Source organism: Myotis daubentonii, chromosome 3, assembly GCF_963259705.1.
Source record: "Myotis daubentonii chromosome 3, mMyoDau2.1, whole genome shotgun sequence".
NCBI lineage: Eukaryota > Metazoa > Chordata > Mammalia > Chiroptera > Vespertilionidae > Myotis > Myotis daubentonii.
In genome coordinates, this window is record NC_081842.1 from 185,741,419 (window position 1) to 185,767,556 (window position 26,138).

The following is a 26,138-nucleotide window of genomic DNA, read 5'->3' on the forward strand; positions in this document are numbered from 1 at the left end:
TTTTTATGAATTTAAGTGTAAATTATTCCCTTCCTTTTTTGAATTTCTCCTATACTTTATATAATTGAATATTTTCTTCCTTTTGTTAGATACTCTTCTTTCAAGGTAATAGGTGTCTTGATGATGATATTGATAATGGTGAAAATAATAATAACCAACTACTTATTGAATGAATACTGTATTATAATTGATTTACATATATTTTCTGTAACCTTCAGGACAATATAAGCAAACAGACTCAAAGAGCTTTAAGTTAAATTTAACTAAATGGAGTATTTTAAAATAAGAGTAAAGAATTTGGGTTCTAAAATTTGTGTGAAACAACTATATGGTTGACATTAAAATACACAGAAGTTGTGCTGACCCGTTTGGCTCAGTGGATAGAACGTCAGCCTGCAGACTGAAGGGTTCCAGGTTCGATTCCAGTTAAGGGCATGTACCTTGATTGTGGGCACATCCCCAGTAGGAGGCATGCAGGAGGCAACTGATCGATGTTTCTGACTCTCTATCCCTCTCCCTTCCTCTCTGTAAAAAATCAATAAAATATATTTAAAAAAAAACGCACAGAAGTCAAGAAATTAAAAGTTATTATTCTATAACTACAATTATTCTCTTATTCCATGTCACCTTGTGTTACTTTGTATTACTGGAAATGCCATCATTTTTAATGGTTTTATATACATGTGTAATGTAATTGAGATATGATTGCTCTGAGAATAATAATATCTCATTTCCTACACTATGCATTTAAATGCTCAACTGTTATATGGCGTTAACATTAAAGGCTATAGTCCTCCACCCCTTTCTGTCTTTATGTCAGTATTATGTGTGTTTTGTGGTGTAATGCTTTCTTTTATTATTTGGTGTCTCATTATATCGCAACTGTTTATCTTAATAAACTATAAATGTAAATGTACTATTTGTTTTTTTGATAAATTTAAAATATATCACATAGTCATTATGCTCTCTAAAGACAAATAAAAAACTCAATATTGAAACAAAATTTAGCTCCTAAAAGTCCTTTTATATTTTATTAAATCACCAAATATTTACAGATTACTGTCATTGTGCCAAGCATTGTGTTATACCTGGGATTGAGAGAAATAAAATAGTGATAAAAAGATAAGATATAAGATTCTTCTGACGAGAAACCACAATCACTAGGGGTAAAAAATGACACCCATAATGAATAGATAAAAGGTAATAATGTAATAAAGTTAGAAACAAAATGCTGTGGCAGTGTAGAGGAACATGACTATCACTGCTTGTGAATAGAATTTCTTCACAAGAAAAAATGGATAAGTGAATATTTCTAGGATTTGAAAATCTAATAAAGAGTTCCAATGTTTTCATTTGTCTGTAGAATCACAACTGTTAGAAATATTAATTCATATAGTAATGTTGTATTAGTAAATGGAATACAGTGATAGACAATGCTGTTGGTGATGTGATTTTCTAAAATGGTGATACTTCTGGATAAAGTTGTGAACAAATCAATTATCATGTTTCCTTAATATGCATATTACTTGCATTTTTGAAAAAAACAAAAAGCAGTGTTTATTAAAGTCATGCAAAATACTTTGCATGTGTTGGCTCTAAGCTCATATAACTATAAGTAGGATTTTTACCTTCTGGAATATTTGTATAGGACATTTGAAAGTTGTATCTGACTTTTCTCTACTTTGCAGTACATCTAGTATCCCTGGTTTCAAAAACCAAATACCATCAGTGCTTTTCCATCATTATGAAAACAAAATAATACCTCAGCAAACTTGTGAAATGCCCCCTAGGAATACTGCTGGTATTTATCACCACCTCAACAGAATAATTAAAATAATAAAGAGAATAATGTACAAAATCTATTTCCTTTTATTTCCTAATAGAGTGTCAGTAGAGATCGTTTGATGTTGAAAAATGAAGATATAGATGTATAAAGATATTGTGTAGAATAATACCTGAGAAACTAAAACCAGAATTGATTAAGAATATATTTGCATCTAGGAAATAAACAGGGTTGGAGGGGTATGAGCCATAGGATAATTTTACTTTTAAATACACACACAGGGTCAATTTTGTGACACAAAACTTATTCTTGCTTGTTTACTTTTAAGCATGTACAAATAAAGTTTATTGGGTATAATTCACATATCATAAAATGTAGCAATTTTAACTGTACAATGTAATGAGTTTGGCAAATATATAAAAAATACTGTCTATAATATACACCAGTGTAACCTTCACCACCATCACACACACACACACACACACACACACACACACACATTCATATTTTTTATAAAGATGTCCAGTTCTGTTCTTCAAACAACATTTGTTTTATTATTTATTTAATCCTCACCCGAGAATATTTTTTCCCATTGATTTTTAGAGAGAGTGAAAGGGAGAGGGAGAGGGAGAGGGAGAGAGAGAGAAAGAAAGAAACATCGATGTGAGAGAGACACATTTATTGGTTGCCCCCCACATACCCCTAACCAGGGCCGGGAGCTTTCAACTAAGGTACGTGCCCTTGACCAGAATCAAACCCGGGACCCTTCAGTCCGCAGGCCGATGCTCTATCTACTGAGTCAGATTGGCTAGGGCAAAACAGCATTTGTTTTAAAGACCATCCTTTCCATATTAAATTACCATTGTACTTTTATGGAAGCTTAATTCTCCATATGTACGTGATGTATTTCCACACTCTCTATTCTGATCCATTGATTTCTGTGGTTATCTGATATTCATATTACTCATGTCTTGGTTACTGTTAGTTTAAAGTAAGTTGTTATCATGCAATGTAAGTTCTCCAACTTTTTTCTTATTTTTCAAAATTATATTAGACTAGAGGCCCGGTGCACAAATATTTGTGCACTCGGGAGGGTCCCTCAGCTCGGCCTGTGCCCTCTCGCAGTCTGGGACCCCTCGGGGAATGACCACCTGCTGGATTAGGCCCGCTCCCTGGGGGATTGGGCCTAAGCTGGCAGTCAGACATCCCTCTGGCAGCCCGGGAGCCTTCGGGGGATGTCCACTTGCCAGCGGGGAGCAGGCCTAGCTGCAGTTGGACATCCTTATCGCTGCTGAGGAGGCGGGAGAGGCTCCCACCACCACCGCTGTACTGGCAGCTATCAGCCTGGCTTGTGGCTGAGCAGAGGTCACCCTGTGGGAGCACACTGACCACCAGGGGGCAGCTCCTGCATTGAGCATCTGCTGCCTGGTGGTCAGTGTGTGTCATAGTGACCAGTGATTCCCAGTTGCTCTGCTGTAAGGGTCAATTTTCATATTACCCTTTTATTATATAGGATAGAGGCCTGGTGCATGGGTGGGGGCCAGCTGGTTTGCCCTGAAGGGTGTCCCGGATCAGGGTGGGGGTCTCTCTGGGGTGCCTGGCCAGCCTGGGTGAGGGGCTGAGGGCTGTTTTCAGACTGGCCACACCCCTTTCAGGGAGGGGGGTCCTGCTAGAGTGCCTGGACAGGCTTGGTGAGGGGCTGATGGCTGTTTGCAGGCTGGCCACAGCCCCTTCAGGGTGGGGGTCCCTGCTGGGGTGCCTGGCCAGCCTGGGTGAGGGGTTGATGGCTGTTTGCAGGCTGGCCACAGCTCCCAGCCACCCAAGCTCCCAGTGAAGGCTGGCTGGAAGCAGGTATCTGGGATTTATTTAGCTTCTATAATTGAAACTTTGTTGCCTTTTGCAGAGGCCACAGCTGGCCAGAGCAGGCGGGGGGAAGCTTGGCTTCCTCCATCGCTGGGGCAACCATGCCTCCTGCTTGCTCCAGCTCCGTGACTGCCGGTCGCCATCTTGGTTGGGTTAATTTGCATATAGTTGCTCTGATTGGCTGGTGGTCATGGCTGGCGTGTAGTGAAGTTATGGTCAGTTAGCATCTTTGTCTTTTATTAGTGTAGATATTCCAGGTCTTTTGAGTTTCCATATATTCTATATGGAAATTCCATAAATTTTATGATCAACTTGTTGACTTCTACAAAAAATGCTAAGATTTGATTGGGATTGCATTTAATCTAGAGGTGAATTTTTGGAAAGTTGTCACCTTAGCAATAATGAATTTTCTAATTCATGGACATGATATACCTTGTCATTTAATTGGGTCTTCCTTAATATATATCAGCAATGTCTGTTAGTTTTCAGTATAAAGTTTTTATACATAATTGGTTACATTGAAGGCTGAATATTTCGTGTTTTGTGATGCTATTTTAATGATATTGTATTTCAAATTTCATTTATCAAGTGTTCATGGTTAGTATACTAGGCGTACCAGTTAATAATGCGGATTTTTCTCAATAGATGGAATTACACATATGTTGATATATATGTGATTTGATATGTATGCTATCTTGTTGTATTGACAGCAAGCTTCAAAACTTCATATGTCAAATTTGCTGAAGGTTTTAACATCATAGATATTTTTACGCTTAAAAATGTCGAATTTCGTGCCCAAAAAAGAGCATTTGTGGGAAGTTTTAATTCATTACTTTATTTTGAAGAAAAAGTTATCGTATACTTCAGGAAGCTTACGGTGAACAAGCTGCATCCAAAGATACTTGTGAACACTGGTTTAAACTATTGAAGAGTGATGATTTCAATGTGAGAAGCAAAGAACTTCCAGGTCAACCAAAAAAGTTTGATGACCAACAATTACAAACATTATTGGATGAAGATGTGTGTCAAGCTCAAAAATAACTTGCAGAAGATTAAACGCTGCTCAGAAAACAATTTCTGAACATTTACAAGCAATGGGAAAGATTTTAAAGGAAGGAAAATGGGTGCCACATCAACTGAACAAAAGACAAATGGAAAACCGAAAAGTCATCAGTAAAATGTTGCTTCAACAGCACGAAAGAAAGTCTTTTTTGCATCAAATTGTGACTGGCGATGAAAAGTGGATTTATTCTGAGAATCCCAAATGCACAAAATCATGGGTTGATCCAGGTCAACCATCAACATCAACCGCAAGTCCAGATTGCTTCGGAAAGAAGACAGTGCTCTGCGTTTGGTGGGATTAGGAAGGTATGGTATATTATGAGCTTCAAAAACCATATGAAACCATTAATACTGATTGCTACTGACAACAAATAATCAATTTGAACCAAGGTTTGATCGTAAAACAACCAGAATGGGCCAGAACACATGGCAAAGTAATTTTGCTCCATGATGATGCACCATCACACACTTCAAAACCAGTTAAAGACACGTTAAAAGATCTTGCCTGGGAAGTATTAACCCACCCGCTGTATTCACCAGACCTTCTCCTTCAGATTACCACTTGTTCCGATCAATGGCACACGCACTTTCTGAGCAGCACTTCAAAACATACAAAGAAGTGGAAAATTGGGTCTTTGAATGGTTTGCCTCAAAATAAGAAAAGTTCTATTGGGATGGTATCCACAAATTACCTGAAAGATGGGGGAAATGTGTAGCTAGCGATGGACATTACTTTAAATAAAGCTCTTTTGATATTTCTCTTGAAATTATCTTGTTTTCTTGGATTACAAAATACAACATTATTAACCAGTACACCTGGTATTTCAGGGATCTCTAGTTAATGCCCTGGGTTTCAACATGGATTCTCCACTCAGGATGGTTGCAATTTGGAAAGAGTTGAGTCTGCAACGTCCCAGTTATTTTTTTATTTTGTCTCATGGAGTTTCACTCTACAAGACTTAGTATTCAGCCAAAGTCTTAAGCAGACCTTTGTAGATTTTTGTAGCTCTGATTCTCTATAGCTTTCTCCTCTTCAATACCCTGACTTTCAAATTTGTTTCTTCAGCCTCTCAAAACTCTTCATTACAGTCTTATCAAGTCAGAAAACTACCCTATTGTGCTTTGAAACCCTCTCCCTGAACTATCTTTCAGAAACTGTCACTAATCTGAAACCTAGGACTATCATGAGGCTCCCTCATTTATTTCCCTTCTCTTAGCCATCACAGTTTGGTACTGCTTGTCATCTATGTCAGAAAATTGTTGCTTCAGATATAGTATTGGTCCAGTTTTCTAGTTGTTTAGGGTGGGGGTTGTTATATGAGCAACTGTTTTCCTTCCATAATTCCTTTGAGGACCTTCAGGAGTTTCCTGGGAGAGTTTATAAATCCTGTTGCAGACATCTACCCCTCCACTTACACATGCATGCATACCCTTCAGTGTGACGGATGAGAGAAAGGTTCGTATAACTGCTGAAATAGGGGTCAAAGCAGATTTCAAAGTTTTGATGACATTGTAGTCAATCCCTTTCCGTTCCTGCAGCCCCTGGCAACCACTGACTTTTAAAAATGCCTATAATTTTCCCTTTTAAAATGTCATATTAATAGATTATAAAGGTTGTAGCCTTTTGAGTTAGGCATTTAGTAGAATGCATGTGAAGTGCATGCATGTTGCTGTGTATCAGTTATTTGTTCCTTTTTACTGCTGATTCATATTCCATTGTATGGATGTACCAGAGATGGTTTATATACTCACCAGTTGAAACCATTGGGATTGTTTCCAGTTTTTAGGTGATTATGGATAAAGCTGCTATAAACATTCATGTATGTGTTTTATTTTTTTGTGTGTGAACATGTTTTTTCATTTACCTTGGGTAAATACATAAGAGTGGAATTCCCGGGTTGTATGTTGTGTATATTTAATTTTATAACGAAGTGTCAAACTATTTTTTAAAGTGGTTGTGCCATTTTTCATTTCTACCTGAAATGCATGAAAGTTTTCATTGTATCATCATCCATTTTTGGTTCAGTCAGTTTCTTTGATTTTAGTCTTTTAATAGGTGTAAGGTAATATCTTATTGTGGTTTCTACTTACATTTCCCTATGGATTAATGAGGTTGAGCATCTTATCATGAACTTAATTGACACCCATATATCTGCTTTAATGAAGTGTCTGGTAAAATCTTTTATGTATTATCAATATAATTCTTAATCACATAGGTGTTTTGCAAGTATTTTCTCTCAGTCTGTAGCTTGAATTAAAATATCTTTCTAAGAGCAGCAATTTTTATTTATGAATTCAGTTCATAACCTTTTTCTTTTATGGATTGTGATTTTTATGTCTTATCTAGGAAAACTTTGACTAACATAAGGATACACAGATATTCTCTTATATATTTTTTTATTTTCCCATTTAAAAAATCTTTACATTTATTTCATGTTGTAAGGTTTTTTTAGAGTGATTTTTTTTGTTACATTCAACTCTACATAACATAATAGTTATAATTTTAACCATTTTTAGGTGTACAATTCACGGACATTAAGTGCATCCACAATATGATGCAACCACCACCACTATCCTTTTCTGAAACTTTTCATCATTCCAAATAGAAACTCTATTCCCATTAAACAGTAAGTCCTCATTCTCTTCTTTCTCCAGCCCCTGGTAACTTCTATTTTATTTCTTGGAATAGTCCTCTGTTTTAGGTATCTGATATAAGTGGGATAATATAATATCTGTTCTTTTGTGTCTGGTTTATTTTACTTTGCATGTTTTCAAGGTTTATCCATCTTGTAGCATGTATTAGAATTTTCTTTTCTTTTATGGCTGACTAATATTCCACAGTATGTATCTACCATATTAGAAGAAATCCATTCATCTGTTGATGGAAATTTGGGTTGTTCCCACCTTTTGCTTATTGAGATTAATGCTGCTCTGAACATTGATGTGGGAGAATCTGAGTCCCTAATTTGAATTCTTTTGGGTATATTTACCCAAAAGAATGGAATGGAATTAATGGATCATATGGTAATTTTTATGTTTAAAATTGTTTTATGCCATGAAACTGTTTTCCACAGTGGCTACGCCATTTTATATTGTCACCTGTAATATACAAGTGTTTCAGTTTCTCTGTGTCTTTGCCAACAGTTGTTATCTGCCTTTAAAAAATATATATAATTCTCTTAATATTTTTCTTGATTTTTAGAGAGAGAGTAAGAGAGAGGGATATATAGAGGGAAACATTGATGAGAGAGGAACATCATTAATCGGCTGCCTCCTGTACACCCCATACTGGGGATTGAGCCAACAACCTGGGCATGTGCCTTGATCAGGAATCGAACTGGCAACCTCTTGGCCCCTGGGTCAGTGCTCAACTGCTGAACCACACAGGCCAGGCTATCTTCCATTTTTTGATAGTGGCCACCCTAATGGGTATGAAGTAGTATCTCATGGTGATTTTGATTTGAATTTACCTAATGACAAGTGATGTTGAACATCTCTTTATGTGCTTAATTGACTATATTGGGAGGAATGTTTATTCAAGTCCTTTGCCTGTTTTTGCAAATTTTTGTTTGTTTTTGTTGAGTTGTAGGAGTTCTTAGTATATGTGCTGCCGAAGCAAGCACAGTTGTAGGAGTTCTTTATATATTCTGGATATTATCCCCTTATCACAAAATTGTTCTTGATTTTCCCTTTCTATCATTTTAATGCCTTTGGGATTGTAGTGTGTTCACCTTTTCATTTCTAATGTTGCTAATTTGGCAACTAGTGCTATTGATTACAAAGATGGTAGTCTTGAAGGGGCTTCAACATAATTATCTATCAGTTATCCTTCATGTATTTTTAGGCTTTCTTGTTAGGTACATACATATTTACAATTGTTATGTATTCTTAGTGAGTTAACTCCATTTTCATTATATAATGTCTCTATACCTGGTTTTATGTTTTGTACTTATGTCTGCATTGTCTAACCTTAATGTAGCCTCTCTGATTCTCTTTTGATTATTGTTTGCATGGTATGTCTTTTTACTCTTTTTACTTGTAACTTATTCATGTCCTTATATTTAAACTTGATTTCCTATTGACAACATATCATTGAATTTTCCTATTTCATCTGGCAATATTTATCTATTAAGCATGTTATTAAATTATCTTAATTAAATATAAGATCACTCAATATATGTTTGAATTTAATTATGATATTGTGCTAGTGTTTTTCATATTTTCTCCATATGTTTTTTGTTGCTTTTTTTCCCTTTTGTCTTCTGCCTTCTTTTGGATTACTGAACTGTTTCTTTTAGTTCCATTCTATCTTCATTCTTGGTGTATTTATAACTACTTTTTTAGTATTTATCATAGGATATATATATATATATATATATATATATATATATATATATAGTGTCTATCTGATTTCCAAAGTTAGATATGTAGTTTAAGAAAGTTCGAACAATGTACTTCAAATTGCCCCCTCGAACATTTTGTGCTATTGTTACCATATATTTTACTATTATATATGGCATAAACATACAATGCATTGCTACTATATTTTCTTTAGATAGTCATTTATCGTTTAGAGTGATTAAAAATAAGAACATTTATAGTTACCTTCATTTATATAATTTCTGGAGTTCTTCATTTATTTGTGTAGATTTTAGTTTATGTCTGGTATCATTTTTCCCTCAGCCTGAAGAACTTTCAACATTTCTTATAATAGTGACTGTTGATAATGGATTCTCTCAATTTTTGTTTTTCTCTAAATACTTATATTGTAGCTTTAAGTTTTAAAAAATATTTTCATGGGGCCTAAACTTTTATGTTGGCAGATTTTTTCCCCAATAATTTAAAGATATCATTCCCTTGACTTATAGTTTGCATAGTTTCTTATAAGTAGTCCACTATAATTTTTTATCTTAGTTCCTATATATATGATTTGTATTTTAAAATATGAAAATCCATTTAAAAATATTCTGCTTGGTGCTTCTTGGGCCTGTAGCTAGATATATTTCATTATTGTGAAAAATTCTTGGGTATTATTTCTTCAAATATTTCTCCTGCCCCATTCTCTGTCATCCCCTTCTGGAATTTCAGTTATACATTTGTTAGAACATTTGATATCATTCAGAGCTCTTAGGTGCTGTGTTCTTTTTTCTTTTTGCTTTCCCCTTTTGTCTTTTTGTTCAGCTATTTCTATTGATCTGGAGTTCACTAATTACTCATCTGTGTCAAGTTTACTGGTGAGTATATTGAAGAGATTAATCTCTGTTACTGTTGTTTTTTCTTTCAATTTTAGCATTTCCTTTAGACTCATTGCTGTAGTTTCCGTCTTTCTACGGAAATTCCTCACTGGTTCATACATTTTGTCCTTTTTTATTATAAGCTTTAACATATTAATTTTAGTTTAAGTTCATTATCTAATAATTCCATTATCTGTTCATTTCGAATCTAGTTCTGTTTATATTTTCCTCACCTAGAGAGTAGGTTTATAACTAGTGTAGAACAGTAGAGAATGATAGAAATCCTGTTTGTCACTGGAAATGGATACACTTTTTTTTCTAGGTCATTTGTATGAAGGATTATGTTCACTTATTCAGGAGTTAAGCTGGGCTGAGTCTCATTGTTGCTATGGTTACCTTCAGTTGGTCCTGGGCTTCAAATTCTCTGGTGTTACTTTATTTGTGAGGGAGAGGGCTAGGGTGATTGAGGGTATTTTCATCACTCTTATGCTCTACCCTGAACTTTTGTCTTTCCCTGGGTACTGCTACCAGAGTGGCTTCTCTCAGTGCTTTTGTTCCTACTCTAGAAGTGATTGCTGTTGTTTGTAATCCAGTGCTTGGGATCTTGGTGTTGAGGGAGCAAGAATATTTTTATTGTCTTGGTCTCACCTCACTCTTAGGCAGACCCTGTATGTTCTGGTTTTGGAGTAGAGTTTTAAAAAATGATGCCATCTTTCTTTACTCTTTCATCTCTACTTTTTTTTTTATTTGAGAGAGAGAGAGAGAGAGAGAGAGAGAGAGAGAGAGAGAGAGAGAGAGAGAGATATGAGAAGGAGAAACACTGATTGGTTGCCTCCCATATGTACCCCGACCTGGGGGGATCTAACCCACAACCTAGGTATGTGCCTTGACACTCCAACTAACTTAGCCACTCAGCCAGGGCTTGACTCTGTCTTGAATCATTGATATGTCTTGTATGAGACAGAGTTTCCTACCACTTTTGCAGGGATAGGAGCCCTCTAATACGCAGTCTTGGGCCATGACTGTTTTCTGCCCCTCACTCAGGTATAAAGGATTTTTTTTTTCCTGTTCCTCCTCCTGCAATGGTCTCACTGGGTTCCAATTTTTGTTATTCCTCACCCAGTGGCTTAAGACCTTTATTTCTGTGGGGAAACAGTTATTGGTGGAGCTTCATATATTTTCTATGACAGAAGCTACTCTCCTTCTCCAGGTTTGCATCACAAAGAAAGGTGTTTTCTAGTCTTCTGCCCTGCCGCCAATTTGGGAAAAAACAATAGTCTTTCTCCAAAACACCAGATGGAGGCCTCTACAGGAGTCTGCCAGTGGGTGTGAATTCCCTTTTGTGCCTGTGACTCTCAGAGGTTCTACATGCTCATAGTTCCTCTACACTGGATCTTTAATCGTTTTTTAAAAAAATTTGTCTTAATTATTTTTAATCACTTGTGTGACACCCAGCATTTCTTCTTTTGGTGCCCTGTCGTAGAGGAGTCGGAGCTTCTTTCCTTTCTTCTTTTGATGGGGCCCAACTTTCCTTGGATGTCCGATTATTGGTTGCCCTACAGTCTCAGTTTTCTGATAGATTTTGTTCTTTACTTGGATATTTCTTGTTAAGGTAGAGGCAAAGATCTTTCCAGCTTCCTATATATAATGTGGAAATGAAACTTACACTCCTTTTAAAAGTTAAAGTTCCTGGTAGGAAATATAACTTCTCTGCTAATTTAGTGGTTCTCAAGTTATTTCTAGTGGTGAAACATTAGTTATAATGATAGTTACAGAACTATTATTTTTCCCCAAATTAAAGTAATTAACTATATATTTGTGTCAAGTTATATATATTATTATTATTAAATAATGTAATTTAATAAACTTTTTTGGATTTCGGTAGTTATACTAGATATTTTTCATATAATTCTCAGTAAAATGTTGGAACATGGTTTCCTCTCCCTTTTTTTTTATGGATGAGAGAAACTGAGGCTAAAGGGATTAAATTGATTGCTTTGCATCACAGAGAATTAGTATGTAGTACAGATGAGATTTGAGCCCGTATCTAGTTTCAAAATGCATTCTCTTTGTACTCTACTGCAATATGTAGTTAATTTCTTGTTTCTGGTATTAACACAAAAGGACAGGGGAGGGGGCAAATTAATGATAAAAATCTAATTAGACTTCTATTACTAAATAAATTTTTATTTCTGTTTAACATGGGCCAATTTTTTTAAAAAAATAGGCAATGATTTGGGAAAGGACGATGCCATCGGAGGGAATGTGAACAAATATATGGTGCTTCCAACTGGATACTGTGGACAGCCCAAGAAAGGACATCTTGTCTTTGATGCTTGCTTTGAGAGTGGTGAGTGTATTAAAGGCCTTTGCTTTTGATCTTGTCTGGTGAGGGTTTTTTAGAATCTATTCCCACCTAAATGTGATTCAGTCCATTTAATATTTCACCAGAATGAAACAAGCTGTCAAAAGAAAATCAATTTTGATGGGATTAACTTGGAAATACTTAAAATGAGATGCAATGTTTTTGTTGCTATAAATTATTAGAAATATACAAGTAATAATGGTGAACATTTGTATAGTATCTTATATTTTATAAAGTACTTACCTAGATCTTATTTGTCTGGGATAGAACTAATATAATTTGACTGACTATATGGTAAATCAATTATTGAATATTTATTATATCTGGTTTTGTATGACATTCTCACAGAACTTAATCATTGTGAGACAAGAGGCTTTTCTGTAAAGAAATGATGAGAGAACAGATTCTATTGAACAAAAAAAAAACAGCAAAAGTAATAATGCATCATAATCAACAAATGCTTGTGGATATCCTAAATGGGGAAATCAGGACTTGATTGTGAATTACCATCCAGTAGGTATTTGATCTTTTTAAAATTTTTATGCCCTGAACCTCATATTCTACTATGAATAGCAAACAGTATGTATTCAGAATATGTTGAAAATATTAGTGAGAAAAGTAACATAATTTCATTTTTAAAATAATTAATTTTATTGATTTCAGAGAGGAATGGAGAGGGAGAAAGAGATAGAAATATCAATGATGTGAGAGAATCATTGATTGACTGCCTCCTGCATGCCCCACACTTGGAAACGAGTCTGCAGTCCAGGCATGTGCCCCGGCCAGGAATCCAACCGTGACCTCCTGGTTCTTAGGTTGACACTCAACCACTGAGCAATGCTGGCCGGGCATTTTTGTTTTTGAATAGTGTGCGTGCGTGTGTGTGTGTGTGTGTGTGTGTGTGTGTGTGTGTGAAGGGATATGCCAGCTCTCTGAATCCTATGAACATCTGTTATTTATACCGCCTATTGAAAACTTGTTTTTCCAGAGTTTTGCTCTTAGTTTTCTCCATGTTGTCTTAATTTGCTAGGGCTACCATAACAAACAGCCACAAACTGAGTGTCTTAAACAACAGAAATTTATTGTCTAACAGTTCTGAGATCAAGGTGTTGTCAGGCTTGGTTCATTCTAAGGGTTTTGGGGAAGAATCTGTTCTATGCCTCTTCTCTAGCTTCTGGTGGTTTGCTAGCGATTTCTGTTGTTCTTTGGTTTGTTATGTCTTCATTTTCACATGATGTTCTCTCTATGTGTATGTCTGTCTCTAAATACTCTCCCCATTTTTTTTTTATAAGGACACCAGTCATATTGGATTAGGGCTCACACTAATGACCCCATTTTAATTTGATTACTTCTGTAGAGACCTTTTCTCATAGTAAGGTCTCATTATGAGGTTTTGGGGAGTTAGGATTGAAACATATGAAGTTTTCTGTGGACACAATTCAACTCATAACACAGAATTGTAGTATTGTCCTTCCAGTCAAATATGAGCACTGTCTACACTGTTAGGAACAATGTTTCCTACTTTTTTTGAATCTAGTATTATTATCTTGTCCAGGAATTCACTTGGTGCCTAGAAAATAGTTTTTGAATTCTTTTTACTTTAGGTTAAGGCAGTGGTTCTCAACCTTCTGGCCCTTTAAATATAGTTGCTCATGTTGTGACCCAACCTTAAAATTATTTTCGTTGCTACTTTATAATTGTAATGTTGCTACTGTTATGAATCGTAATGTACATATCTGATATGCAGGATGGTCTTAGGCGACCCCTGTGAAAGGGTCGTTCGACCGTCAAAGGGGTTGCAACCCACAGGTTGAGAACCGCTGGGTTAAGGTGTAATGGGTTTTTACAATAATTCTATGAGTAGGAATTATTTTATACCTTCAGTATGAAATAATCCAGATTCATTTTCTAGAACACCTTTTCCTTCACTATACTTATCTTTTTCCATCCCTTATCCAAAAGCTCAGTACAAGAAACTGCCCATCTGACCACAAAGTAACTAAGTGAATAATGCATATTTCTCCCCAAATGTATGAACAGTTGGTTATATCAACTGGATTTGTCCTAGCAGTGCATCAGTCTTGCAGTATAGTAGAGTGGCTAAGTAACACCCTCTGGAATCAGGCTGCAGTTCAGATCCTGACTTGAATCCTGGGTCACGGTTTCCTCATTTGTAAAGGTGAATGATGCCTACCTTATATCTTAATTGAAGAAAAATAAATATATATGTCATTGTTTAAAAAAATTAATCCCATTTTACTAAAATATATACACAATAATAAAATATTTAAAAATAGATAAATGAGGAGATCTCATAAAGGGGAAATAGCAAAAGAAAATTCAGCTGGATGAGTACGTAAAATGTATGCTATGAGACCCATAAATTTGCTATAGAGAGGTTACAAGTTTAACTGTGACTTTTCTGGTGGCCTGTTAATAAGATAAAAATAATCAGGTACTGAAATCTGGTAGAAACCCTTCCTAATGAGCTTCCCAAAGCATATACTGAAATATGATGAATAGCATCCTCAACAGTATCCCTGTGGTCTCTACAACAGTATGTTTCATAGAGGTGTATTTTGTAACATCCTTCAATGTAGGATGAGGGCATAATGCTAAAGGGCATTTTAGTGAAAGCAATTCAGTTACCACTTGAAACAATTTGTTTGATATATGCAGCCTTCATTTTATCTATCTGTTTATTTATTTTTCTTTTTTATTGAATTTATTGGGGTGAGACGGGTTAATTCAAGGATTAATTTGAGATTATTTAAAATAGGAAAGTCAGAGGGCTTTTATATTATGTGCTAATTCTAAGCTACTGGCTGTGGTTTCCTGGTATGCTGTGTTGAAAGGATTCTGTAAGTGTATCTGGACTTATTGGAAAGGAGTTAGGTGATTAATAGATTCAATGAATGGGGAGTATTGACTCATGTAGATTAAGTATATTCCTTTCAGGTAATCTTCCATAAGTTTTTTTTCTCCGTTTGGAGTTGTTGGATATGTGGAGTGCCTAGTACATTTCCTGGCCCTGAGTTAGTGGATAATTAATGTTTTTCTTATGAGAAATGAAGTCTGCAGGTCAAATATGAACTTTCCTATGAATCCCTGATCTGTTTTTTTCCATATACACCTCCCTATAAGTATATTTCCCTTGAGAAAACAGCCATACCACTCTAATTTTATTTCCCTAAAGATATTTGAGACTTTTTATGATTTTTAAAAACTTCTTTTGTTCTCTTCTATTAGTAACCAGCTTCAGGACAGAATATGAGCCTGATTAATCCCTGTTCTTCCACAGAACCAAGCAGAGTGCTTACAAATCAGGGTTTTTAGCTTAATGTCTTACCTAAACTTTTCTTTGTTTAGATGTCTAAATGGACTTTATGAGGAATAATTGGCAAATATAAATGTATATATTTAAAGTATACAATGTGATGATTTGATATACATATATACATAATAGGGCAAAAGTATGTTTACAGTTGTGAGTACATAAAACAGAGTTTCTTGTATTGTTATTAATTATTGTATTTATTTTCATACAAACAACTGTAAACCTACTGTTGTCTCACACTGTATCTATATATATATAAAAGCCAAGCGACCTGAACAGCGAAACAACTGGAATGACAGGTTGCTATGACATGCACTACAGCGGCCAACCGCCTGGATGGGGGCCCCGATAGGCCCCCCAACTTCCCACGGCCCCTACCCCTGATTGGCCTGCCCCTGGCTGGCCCCCCCCGACCCCAATCAGCAGTGGGGTCAGCCGGTCAACCTTCCGTGGCCCCTCCCCCTAGCTGGCCCAGCCCCAATTGGCCCTCATGTGGGTGGGTGGGCCAAACCCCACCTGTGCACGAATTCATGCACCGGGCCTCTAGTTATAGAATAATTACCAAGATCAAGACATTAACACATCCTTCACCTCACATAGATAATTAACATAGTTAACTTTTTCACATGTGTGGTGAGTGCTTAAGATCTACTCAGCAACTTTCAAGTATATAATACCATATTAGGAACTATAGTCACCATGCTGTTCAACAAGTCCTCACTTAACTTGTCAATAGGTCTGTGACTTGAAGCAAAAAGACATAAATGAATTTTACCATAGGTTAATTGATATAAACAGCAGCTAAATTCCTATAGCATCTCATCAGAATTATATCAAAGCTATAATACTAAAAACACAGGTTTGGATTTCAGATGGACCTGGGTTGATATACAAACTTTGGTACTTACTGGTAAGTTATGCTGATGATATCACTTAAAGTTTATTCATCTACAAAACTAGGACAATAAATTATTATTATTGAATCATTATGTAAATTAGGGATAATATATAAAATAGACATAGCACAACATCTGGCAATCAATTTTAGGTAGTAATTCTGGCACAAACCTCTCTCTGGTTCATCTTCCACAATTCCTCAAAAGCTAAAATGGAAATCATCTGATCATATTATTTTATTGCTTAAAATTTTTCATTACTCACTGTTGTCCTCAGGACAAAATACAAACATTTTATTTTAACAATGTCAGTAACATAAGATCTGATACAAATTTCCTTCTTACTAATACTATCACTTCATTCCAGAACATGCCATCTTACAAGGCCATTATCTCTTTTAGAGAAAAAAATTGCACATTTAGGAGCAAAAGGCATTGCTTGGAAACATAAAGGAATGTTCCACTATGTGTAGAGCTTCTATTGGAGAAATATTGGTAGCTGGAAACTATAGGTGAATAATTTAATTCTATTTGTTTCTGATTCATAAGTGAAACAAAGCTGAACTTTTAAAGTGGTGTTTTTATTTTAAAAAAATTTTACCTCTGCCCTGGCTGGTGTGGCTCAGTTGGTTTGGAGTCATCCAGTGCACCAAAAGGTTTCTGGTTCAATTCCCAATCAGGGCAAATGCCTGGGTTGCCAGCTCCACTCCTGGTAGGGGGCTTGCAGGAGGTATTGATGGATGTTCCACTCTCACATCGATGTTTCTCTCTTCTCCCTTCCTCTCTTTCTAAAAAAATCAATAAATTATCTTTAAAATAATAAAAATTATTTCTGACCTTTTTACTGAATTATATCTAATATACATGGTATGGTTATGTATCTCCTTGGATTTTTTCCCCTTTCCTATTTACTCTACCTCCAATTTGAGGAAGAAGTAGAATATTTCATTCCCAAATAACTTTGATGACTTTTCCCACAATAATATTTTTGAACCTAATGAAATCCTGCTCTTCAACTGCTCTTTCAAATCAACTCAGACACTGCTTTGAAGGGGGCTTCAAGTACACAGGAATTATCTTATTATGCTTTAGTAGTGACAGAATTGCAAAACAAGGGGACACATCACTTAATTAAATGTGGTCGATTGAGTTTGGTTATAGACCTCATCTTTCCAATGAGGATTTAAGGTAGTATACTAGTTTAAAAACTGACATACCAGTAAGTATATATTTTTTCTAATAAATTTTTATTGTTCAGATTATTATAGTTGTTCCTCTTTTTTCCCCATAGCTCCCCTCAACCCAGTTCCCACCCCACCCTCTGCCCTTACCCCTCCCCCCCACTGTCCTCATCCATAGGTGTACAATTTTTGTCCAGTCTCTTCACACATCCCCCACACCCCTTTTCCCCCCGAGAATTGTCAGTCCATTCCCTTTCTATGCCCCAGTTTTCTAATCCATTCATCTACCAGTTTACTCTGTTCATCAGATTTTTTATTCACTTGATTTTTAGATTCACTTGTTGGTAGATATGTATTTTTTTTTCCTCTTTTGGTTATGTAAAATACTACTTTTTAAATTATTTTTTATTTTTTATTTTTTATTGCTTAAAGTATTACAAAGAGTATTACATATGTCTCCCTTTTTTCCCCCCCGCCCTTGACATTCCCCTGGCCTCCCCTACCCCCCAGTGTCTTATGTCCATTGGTTATGCTTATATGCATGCATACAAGTCCTTTGGTTGATCTCTTACCAACCCCTGTCCTGCCCTCCCACCCTCCCCGGCCTTCCTACTGTAGTTTGACAGTCTGTTCGAGGCAGCTCAGCCTCTGTATCTATTTTTGTTCATAAGTTTATAATGGTCTTTATTATCCAGAAATGAGTGAGATCATGTGGTATTTTTCCTTCATTGACTGGCTTATTTCACTTAGCATAATGCTCTCCAGTTCCATCTATGCTGTTGCAAATGGTAAGAGTTCCTTCTTTTTTACAGCAGCATAGTATTCCATCATGTAGATGTACCACAGTTTTCTAATCCATTCATCTACAGATGGGCACTTAGGCTGTTTCCAGATCTTAGCTATGGTGAATTGTGCTGCTATGAACATAGGGGTGCATATATCCTTTCTGATTGGTGTTTCTGGTTTCCTGGGATATATTCCTAGAAGTGGGATCACAGGGTCAAATGGGAGTTCCATTTTCAGTTTTTTGAGGAAACTCCATACTGTCTTCCATAGTGGCTGCACCAGTCTGCATTCCCACCAGCAGTGCACAAGTGTTCCTTTTTCTCCACATCCTCTCCAGCACTTGTCATTTGTTGATTTGTTGATGATAGCCAGTCTGACAGGTGTGAGATGGTACCTCATTGTAGTTTTGATTTGCATCTCTCGGATGATTAGTGACTTTGAGCATGTTTTCATGCCGGGAGTCGGTCCATCCTTGCTGTTTCAAGGGACCTGGCATATATGGCATACTGTTCTTAAAATGTTTGCTCACCTTCTTGGCACTATGTGTTTTAACGAAGGTCTCCTCTCTGAGAAAGGTTGTTTCCCCAGGTAGGGATTTTCCCCTGAAGTTAGGGAGGGAATAAAACCCCTCAACTAAGTGCCAGGCGGGTAATTAATCACTTTAACTACGAACAATCATTCTTAAGCTACATAATCTTTACTCCCTGGAATGGAGATAAGAAACGCCCTAACCTTTGTAATAGAGATTGATAGGATGTAACAAGACAGCAAGAGACAGAACTTAGGAGACAGAACTTAGGCACAGAACCTACACAGAACGTTCTCTAGAGACAGAAGAACTTCGCTGGAGAGAACATGGCAAAAGATCCTGGACAGAAACTGGCCTCAGAACCTAGAGACAGAACCTAGCGAGAGAACATGGCAAAAGATCCAGGACTGAACCTGACTACAGAAATTGGCAAGAGAACCTGACTAGAACCTGGTGACTGAACCTGGCTGGAGAACCTGGACAGAACCTGGCTGGAGAACCAAGCGAGAGAACATGGCTACTGAACCTGGCTGGAGAACCTGGACAGAACCTAACAAGAGAACATGGACACAGAACCTGGCTGGAGATCCTAAGCAGAACCTCTCTGGAGATCCAGACCAGAACTTGGCTGGAGATCCTGGCTGGAGATCCTGGCTAGGCTGCTGATCAACTGAACGCTGTTTCCGTGTCATTCCTTCTTCGCCGACTCCGTCCACACCTTTGGGGACCCCTGGACCCGCTGGGGTTGGACCCCAGCATTTTCATATATCTCATGGCTTTCTGAATGTCCTCTTTTGAAAGGTATCTATTTAGATCCTTTGCCCATTTTTTGATTGGATTATTTATCTTCCTTTTGTTAAGTTGTATGAGTTCCCTATAAATTTTGGAGATTAGGCCCTTATCAGATATGACATTGGCAAATATGTTTTCCCATGCAGTGGGCTTTCTTGTTTTGTTGATGGTTTCTTTTGCTGTGCAGAAGCTTTTTATTTTGATGTAGTTCCATTTGTTTATTTTCTCTTTAGTTTCCAATGCCCCAGGAGCTGTATCGGTGAAGAAATTATTTCGGCATATGTCTGAGGTTTTGTTGCCTTTGGATTCTTCTAGTATGTGTATGGTTTCCTGTCGTATATTTAAGTCCTTTATCCATTTTGAGTTTATTTTTGTGTATGGTGAAATTGGTGGTCTAGTTTCATTTTCTTGCATGTATCTGTCCAATTTTCCCAACACCATTTATTGAAGAAACTATCTTGACTCCATTGTATGTTCTTGCCTCCTTTGTCAAATATTAATTGAGCGTATTGGTTGGGGCTGATTTCTGGGCTCTCTCTTCTATTCCATTGATCTATATGTCTGTTCTTGTGCCAGTACCAGGCAGTTTTGAGAACAGTGGCTTTGTAATACAGCTTGATATCTGGTATTGAGATCCCACCTACTTTGTTCTTTCTCAGGATCGCTGCAGCTATTCGGGGTCGTTTTTTATTCCAGATGAATTTTTGGAGAGTACGTTCTAGGTCTGTGAAATATGCCATTGGTATTTTAATGGGAAGTGCGTTGAATTTGTAGATTGCTTTGGGCAGTATGGACATTTTAATGATGTTGATTCTACCAATCCAAGGACATGGTATGTTTTTCCATCTCTTTATGTCTTCCTCTATCTCTTTTTTCAACGTCCTGTAGTTTTCTGAGTAGAGGTCATTTACCTCTTTAGTTAAGTTTATTCCTAGGTAGCTTAATTTTTTTGGTGCGATGGTAAATGGGATTGCTTTTTTAGTCTCTCTTTCTGCACATTCACTATTGGTGTATAGAAGTGCCATAGATTTCTTGGCGTTAATTTTGTATCCTGCTACATTGCCGAATTCTTTTATTAAGTCTAATAGTTTATTGATGGAGTCTCTAGGGTTTTGTATGTATAATATCATGTCATCTGCAAATAAGGACAGTTTTACTTCTTCTTTTCCAATTTGGATGCCTTTTATTTCTTCTTCTTGTCTAATTGCAATGGCTAATACTTCCAGTACTATGTCGAACAGGAGTGGTGAGAGTGGGCATCCCAGTCTTGTTCCTGTTCTTAGGGCAAATGGTGTTAGTTTTTGTCCATTGAGTATGATGTTGGCTGTGGGTTTGTCATAAATGGCTTTTATTATGTTGAGGTATGATCCTTCAATTCCCACCTTGCTGAGTGTTTTTATCAAAAATGGGTGTTGAATTTTGTCAAATGCTTTTTCTGCATCAATTGATATGACCATGTGGTTTTTTTCTTTCAATTTGTTTATGTGATGTATCACGTTGATTGATTTGCGGATATTGTACCATCCTTGCATCCCTGGGATAAATCCTACTTTGTCGTGGTGTATGATCTTTCTGATGTACTGCTGGATCCGATATGCTAAGATTTTGTTGAGGATTTTGGCATCTATGTTCATGAGGGATATTGGCCTGTAATTCTCTTTCATTGTGTTGTCTTTACCTGGTTTTGGTATTAGGGTGATGCTGGCTTCATAGAATGAGCTTGGAAGTGTTCCTTCCTCTTGGATTTTTTGTAGTAGTCTAAGGAGGATAGGTTTTAGTTCTTCCTTGAATGTTTGGTAAAACTCCCCTGTGAAGCCGTCTGGTCCTGGGCTTTTGTTTGCTGGAAGCTTTTTGATGACTGCTTCAATTTCTTCCATAGTTATTGGCCTATTGAGATTTTTAGATTCTTCCTGATTAAGTTTTGGAATGTTGTATTTTTCTAGGAACATGTTCATTTGCTCCAGGTTGTCTAGTTTGTTGGTGTAGAGTTGTCCATAGTATTGTTTAACAATCATTTGTATTTCTGTGCGATCTGTTGTTATTTCACCTCTATCATTTCTGATTTTGTTGATTTGGGTCCTTTCTCTTTGCTTCTTGGTCAGCCTGGCTAGAGGTTTGTCAATCTTGTTTATCCTTTCAAAGAACCAGCTCTTTGTTTCATTGATTTTCTGTATTGTTTTTTTGGTCTCTATGTCATTTATTTCTTCTCTAATCTTTATTATCTCCTTCCTTCTGCTCACTCTGGGGTTTTCTTGTTGCTCTCTTTCTAATTCTTTGAGCTGTAGATTTAGATGATTTACTACCATTTTTTCTTGTTTGTTGAGATAGTCCTATAGAGCTATAAACTTCCCTCTCAGGACTGCTTTCATTGCGTCCCAAAGGTTTTGGATTGTTGTGTTTTCATTGTCATTAGTTTCCAGGATGTTTTTAATTTCTTCTTTGATCTCATTGGTAACCCAATCAATATTTAATAACGTGCTATTCAGCTTCCAAGTGTTTGAGTATTTTGAGTTGTTTTTGTTGTAGTTTATTTCTAATATTATGGCCTTGTGGTCTGAGAAGATGCTTGGTATGATTTCAAGCTTCTTGAATTTGGGGAGACTTTGTTTGTGACCCAATATGTGGTCTATTTTTGAAAATGTCCCATGAGCACTTGAGAAGAACGTATATTTTGTGGCTTTGGGGTGAAGTGTTCTGAAGATGTCAATTAAGTCCATCTGATCTAGTGAGTCATTTAGGATTGCTGTTTCTTTGCTGAGTTTTTGTCTAGCGGATTTATCCAGTGATGTCAGTGGGGTATTAAAGTCCCCTACTATGATTGTATTGTTGTCGATCTCTCCCCTGATATCTTCCAGGAGTTTTCTTATGTATGTGGGTGCTCCTGCATTGGGTGCATATATGTTTATCAGGGTTATATCCTCTTGTTGTATTGATCCCTTTAGTATTATGAAGTGGCCTTCCTTATCTCTTGTTATGGCCTTCACTTTGAGGTCTATTTTGTCTGATATAAGTATTGCTACCCCAGCTTTTTTTTCATTTCCATTTGCCTGAAAGATATTTTTCCATCCCTTCACTTTCAGTCCTTGTGAGTCCCTTCTAATGGGGTGGGTCTCTTGTAGACAGCAAATATATGGGTCATGTTTTTTTATCCATTCAGCCACGCAATGTCTTTTGATTGGACCATTTAGTCCCTTTACGTTTAAAGTTATTATTGAAAGGTACTTGTTTGTAGCCATTTCTATTTTTTTGTGTGGCTGTTTTCTTTCTGGGCTTTTTAGTTCTTCTTTTTACACCAGTCCCTTTAGCATTTCTTGCATTGCTGGCTTGGTGGTGATAAACTCCCTTAGCCTTTTTTTGTCTGTGAAGCTTCTTATTTCCCCTTCAAGTTTGAATGATAGCCTTGCTGGATAGAGTATTCTTGGATTCAGTCCTTTGCTTTGCATCACTTTGTAAATTTCTGTCCATTCTTTTCTGGCCTGATGTGTTTCTGTTGAGAAATCATTTGATAATCTGATGGGGGATCCTTTGTAGGTAACTCTCTGTTTCTCTCTTGCAGCCTTTAAGATTCTGTCTTTGTCTTGTACATTTGCCATCGTTATTATGACGTGTCTTGGTGTGGGTCTTTTGGGGTTCATCTTGCCTGGGACTGTCTGTACTTGTGTAACTTTTTTCTTCCCCATATCTGGGAAGTTTTCTGATATTATTTCTTCAAATAGATTTTCTAATCCTTGCTGCTCTTCTTGTCCTTCTTGCAGCCCTATCATGTGTATGTTACTTCGTTTCATGTTGTCCCGAATCTCCCTTAGGCTCTCCTCCTGCTTTTTAATTTTTTTTCTCCAGTTGCTGTTCAGATTGAGCTTGTTTCTCTGCCTTATCTTCTAATTCACAAATTTGGTCCTCTGCTTCTTCTAGTCTGCTGTTGAAACTTTCCATGGTGTTTTTGATTGTAGCTATATCACTTTTCATTTCTTCCTGATTCTTGCATAGGTTGTTGATTTTCTCATCCATCCGGTGAATGAACTGTACAACCATTATTCTGAATTCTTTTTCTGTCATGTTGCATGCTCCAACTTCACTAATGTCCTTTCTTGGTGACTCCTCATTGTCTTTCCTTTGGGTGTTGTTTCGTCTCTTCATTCTGATTATCTCCTGATGGTTCAAATGTCGAGTTGCGTGGGCCTGGGCCGTGTGCAGTGGGAGCCTTCCACCACCCTAGTGTCACTGAAGAGCTCTGACACTAAGATGTGTGGTTGTGGGTTGGGGGGAACCAGGCTCGCTCAGAGTCAGTGTTGTCAGCGCTCAATGTGGCATGGTACGCGCCCTTAGAACCAGGGACCCTGCCTGCACTGTGCTGAAACAGAGACCCCGCTGAAGAGTGTTGAAAACCAGAGCCCCCTAGCGTGCGCCAGGAGTCAGAGTTCCCCAGAATCCAGTATCAGAGTCTCTGTTTCTTTGCGCGACCTTGCCTTGAGAATCAGGGTCCCCGTGTGCCCTTGCACAAAGAATTGGAGTCACTGGCTCTTAGTATGAATGCACAGGAAATCAGGATCTCAGGCGCAGGTGAAAAGAAACACAGTCAAGTCATTGGTGGTTGGTGCTGCCTCCTGCCCAGAGAATCGGGGTCCCTGGGCCTGTGCTAGGCGGGACAAATTCCCCGTGTTCCTGCGATTGCTCCCAGCCCATGGCTCTGAAGCTGGCAGTGCGAGCAGGCTCAGTACCTGGGGTTCGCGCGTTTGCTCCCAGATCAGGGCTCAGAAGCCGGCCCTATGCAGGATCAGTTCCAAGGTGCTCACGCACTTCCAGGCTGAAGTTCCTGGAGACTGAGGCCATGGCAAGGGGTGGGTCTATCAGTTAGTTACTCCGGCTGCCTGGGAGCCTGCGGGAAGGTGGGATGGGCTCTGTTACTCACGGATCTGCCGCGGGGATTTCTGAACTTTTGGTGTCCGCAGGTCTGTAGCTGTGGTCACAGGTCTCTGTCCCCAGTGGCTGCAGGGTCCTGGTATGCCTCCGAGATCAGACTGGGTGGTGCTGAGGCCAGGATCCCAGTCTCAAGCAGCTCTGTTTCCCAAGATGGCCCGGTCGCAGTGCCTGTGCTTGCCACCCAGGAGTGTCCGTGCAGGGAGCGGGACTCCGCCGCCTAAGACTGCCCGGTTTAGCAGCCCCTTAGAAGACCTGCAGAATCTAACTTTCCCTAGCTTATACACACACACCACACGCGTCAACACACTCCTCTATCACTTCCTTGCACTCTCACACTCTCTCCCTCCCTACCTTCCTGCTGGTCGTCATTTTGGACCTGATATGTATTTGTTGTTCATAATTTTTATCTTTACCTTTTTCTTCTTCTTCCTCTTCTTAAAGAATACCTTTCAGCATTTCATATAATACTGGTTTGGTGGTGATGAAGTCCTTTAGTTTTTCTTATCAGTGAAGCTCTTTATCTGACCTTCAGTTCTGAATGATAGCTTTGCTGGATAAAGTAATCTTGGTTGTAGGTTCTTGCTATTCATCACTTTGAATATTTCTTGCCACTCCCTTCTGGCCTGCATAGTTTCTGTTGAGAAATCAGCTGACAGTTGTATGGGTACTCCTTTGTAAGTAATTGACTTTTTTTCTCTTGCTGCTTTTAAGATTCTCTCTTTGTCTTTTGCTCTTGGCATTTTAATTATGATGTGTCTTGGTGTGGTCCTCTTTGGATTCCTTTTGTTTGGGGTTCTCTGTGCTTCCTGGACTTGTAAGTCTATTTCTTTCACCAGGTAGGGGAAGTTTTCTGTCATTGTTTCTTCAAATAGGTTTTCAATATCTTGCTCTCTCTCTTCTTCTGGCACCCCTATAATTCGGATGTTGGTATGCTTGAAGTTGTCCCAGAAGCTCCTTACAGTAACTTCATATTTTTTGATTCTTTTTTTTTTCTTTTCCGGTTAGGTATTTTTTGCTTCTTCGTATTTCAAATCTTTGACTTGATTCTTGGGATCCTCTTGTCTGCTGTTGGATCTCTGTATATTATTCTTTATTTCAGTCAGTGTATGCTTAATTTCTAGTTGGTCCTTTTTCCTATCTCCAGGGTCTCACTAAATTTATCGGTGGTTTCTAGAAAATTCTTGAAAAACCTTATAAGCGTGGTTTTGAACTCTATATCCAGTAGTTTGCTTTCCTCCATTTCTGTAATTTGTGATCTGTTTCTTTGTCTCCACATTTTGGCTGCTTCCCTGTGTTGATAGAGTGGCTTTGTGTGCTAGTTGTCCTATAGGGCCCAGTGGCTCAGCCTCCCCAATTACCTGAGGTGGACACTCTTGGTGCACCCCTTTGT

The 26,138-nt window shown here is 37.6% G+C and overlaps 1 protein-coding gene across 1 annotated transcript in view; it reads left to right on the forward strand.

Annotated features, from left to right (window-relative positions):
• Positions 1 to 26,138, forward strand: part of LOC132229760 (uncharacterized) — a 122,081-nt gene that overhangs the window by 46,472 nt on the left and 49,471 nt on the right. Inside the window, exon 2 of the mRNA XM_059686230.1 lies at positions 12,170 to 12,292. Coding sequence (XP_059542213.1) covers positions 12,170 to 12,292 — 123 coding nt within the window. The remainder of the gene's footprint in view (positions 1 to 12,169; positions 12,293 to 26,138) is intronic.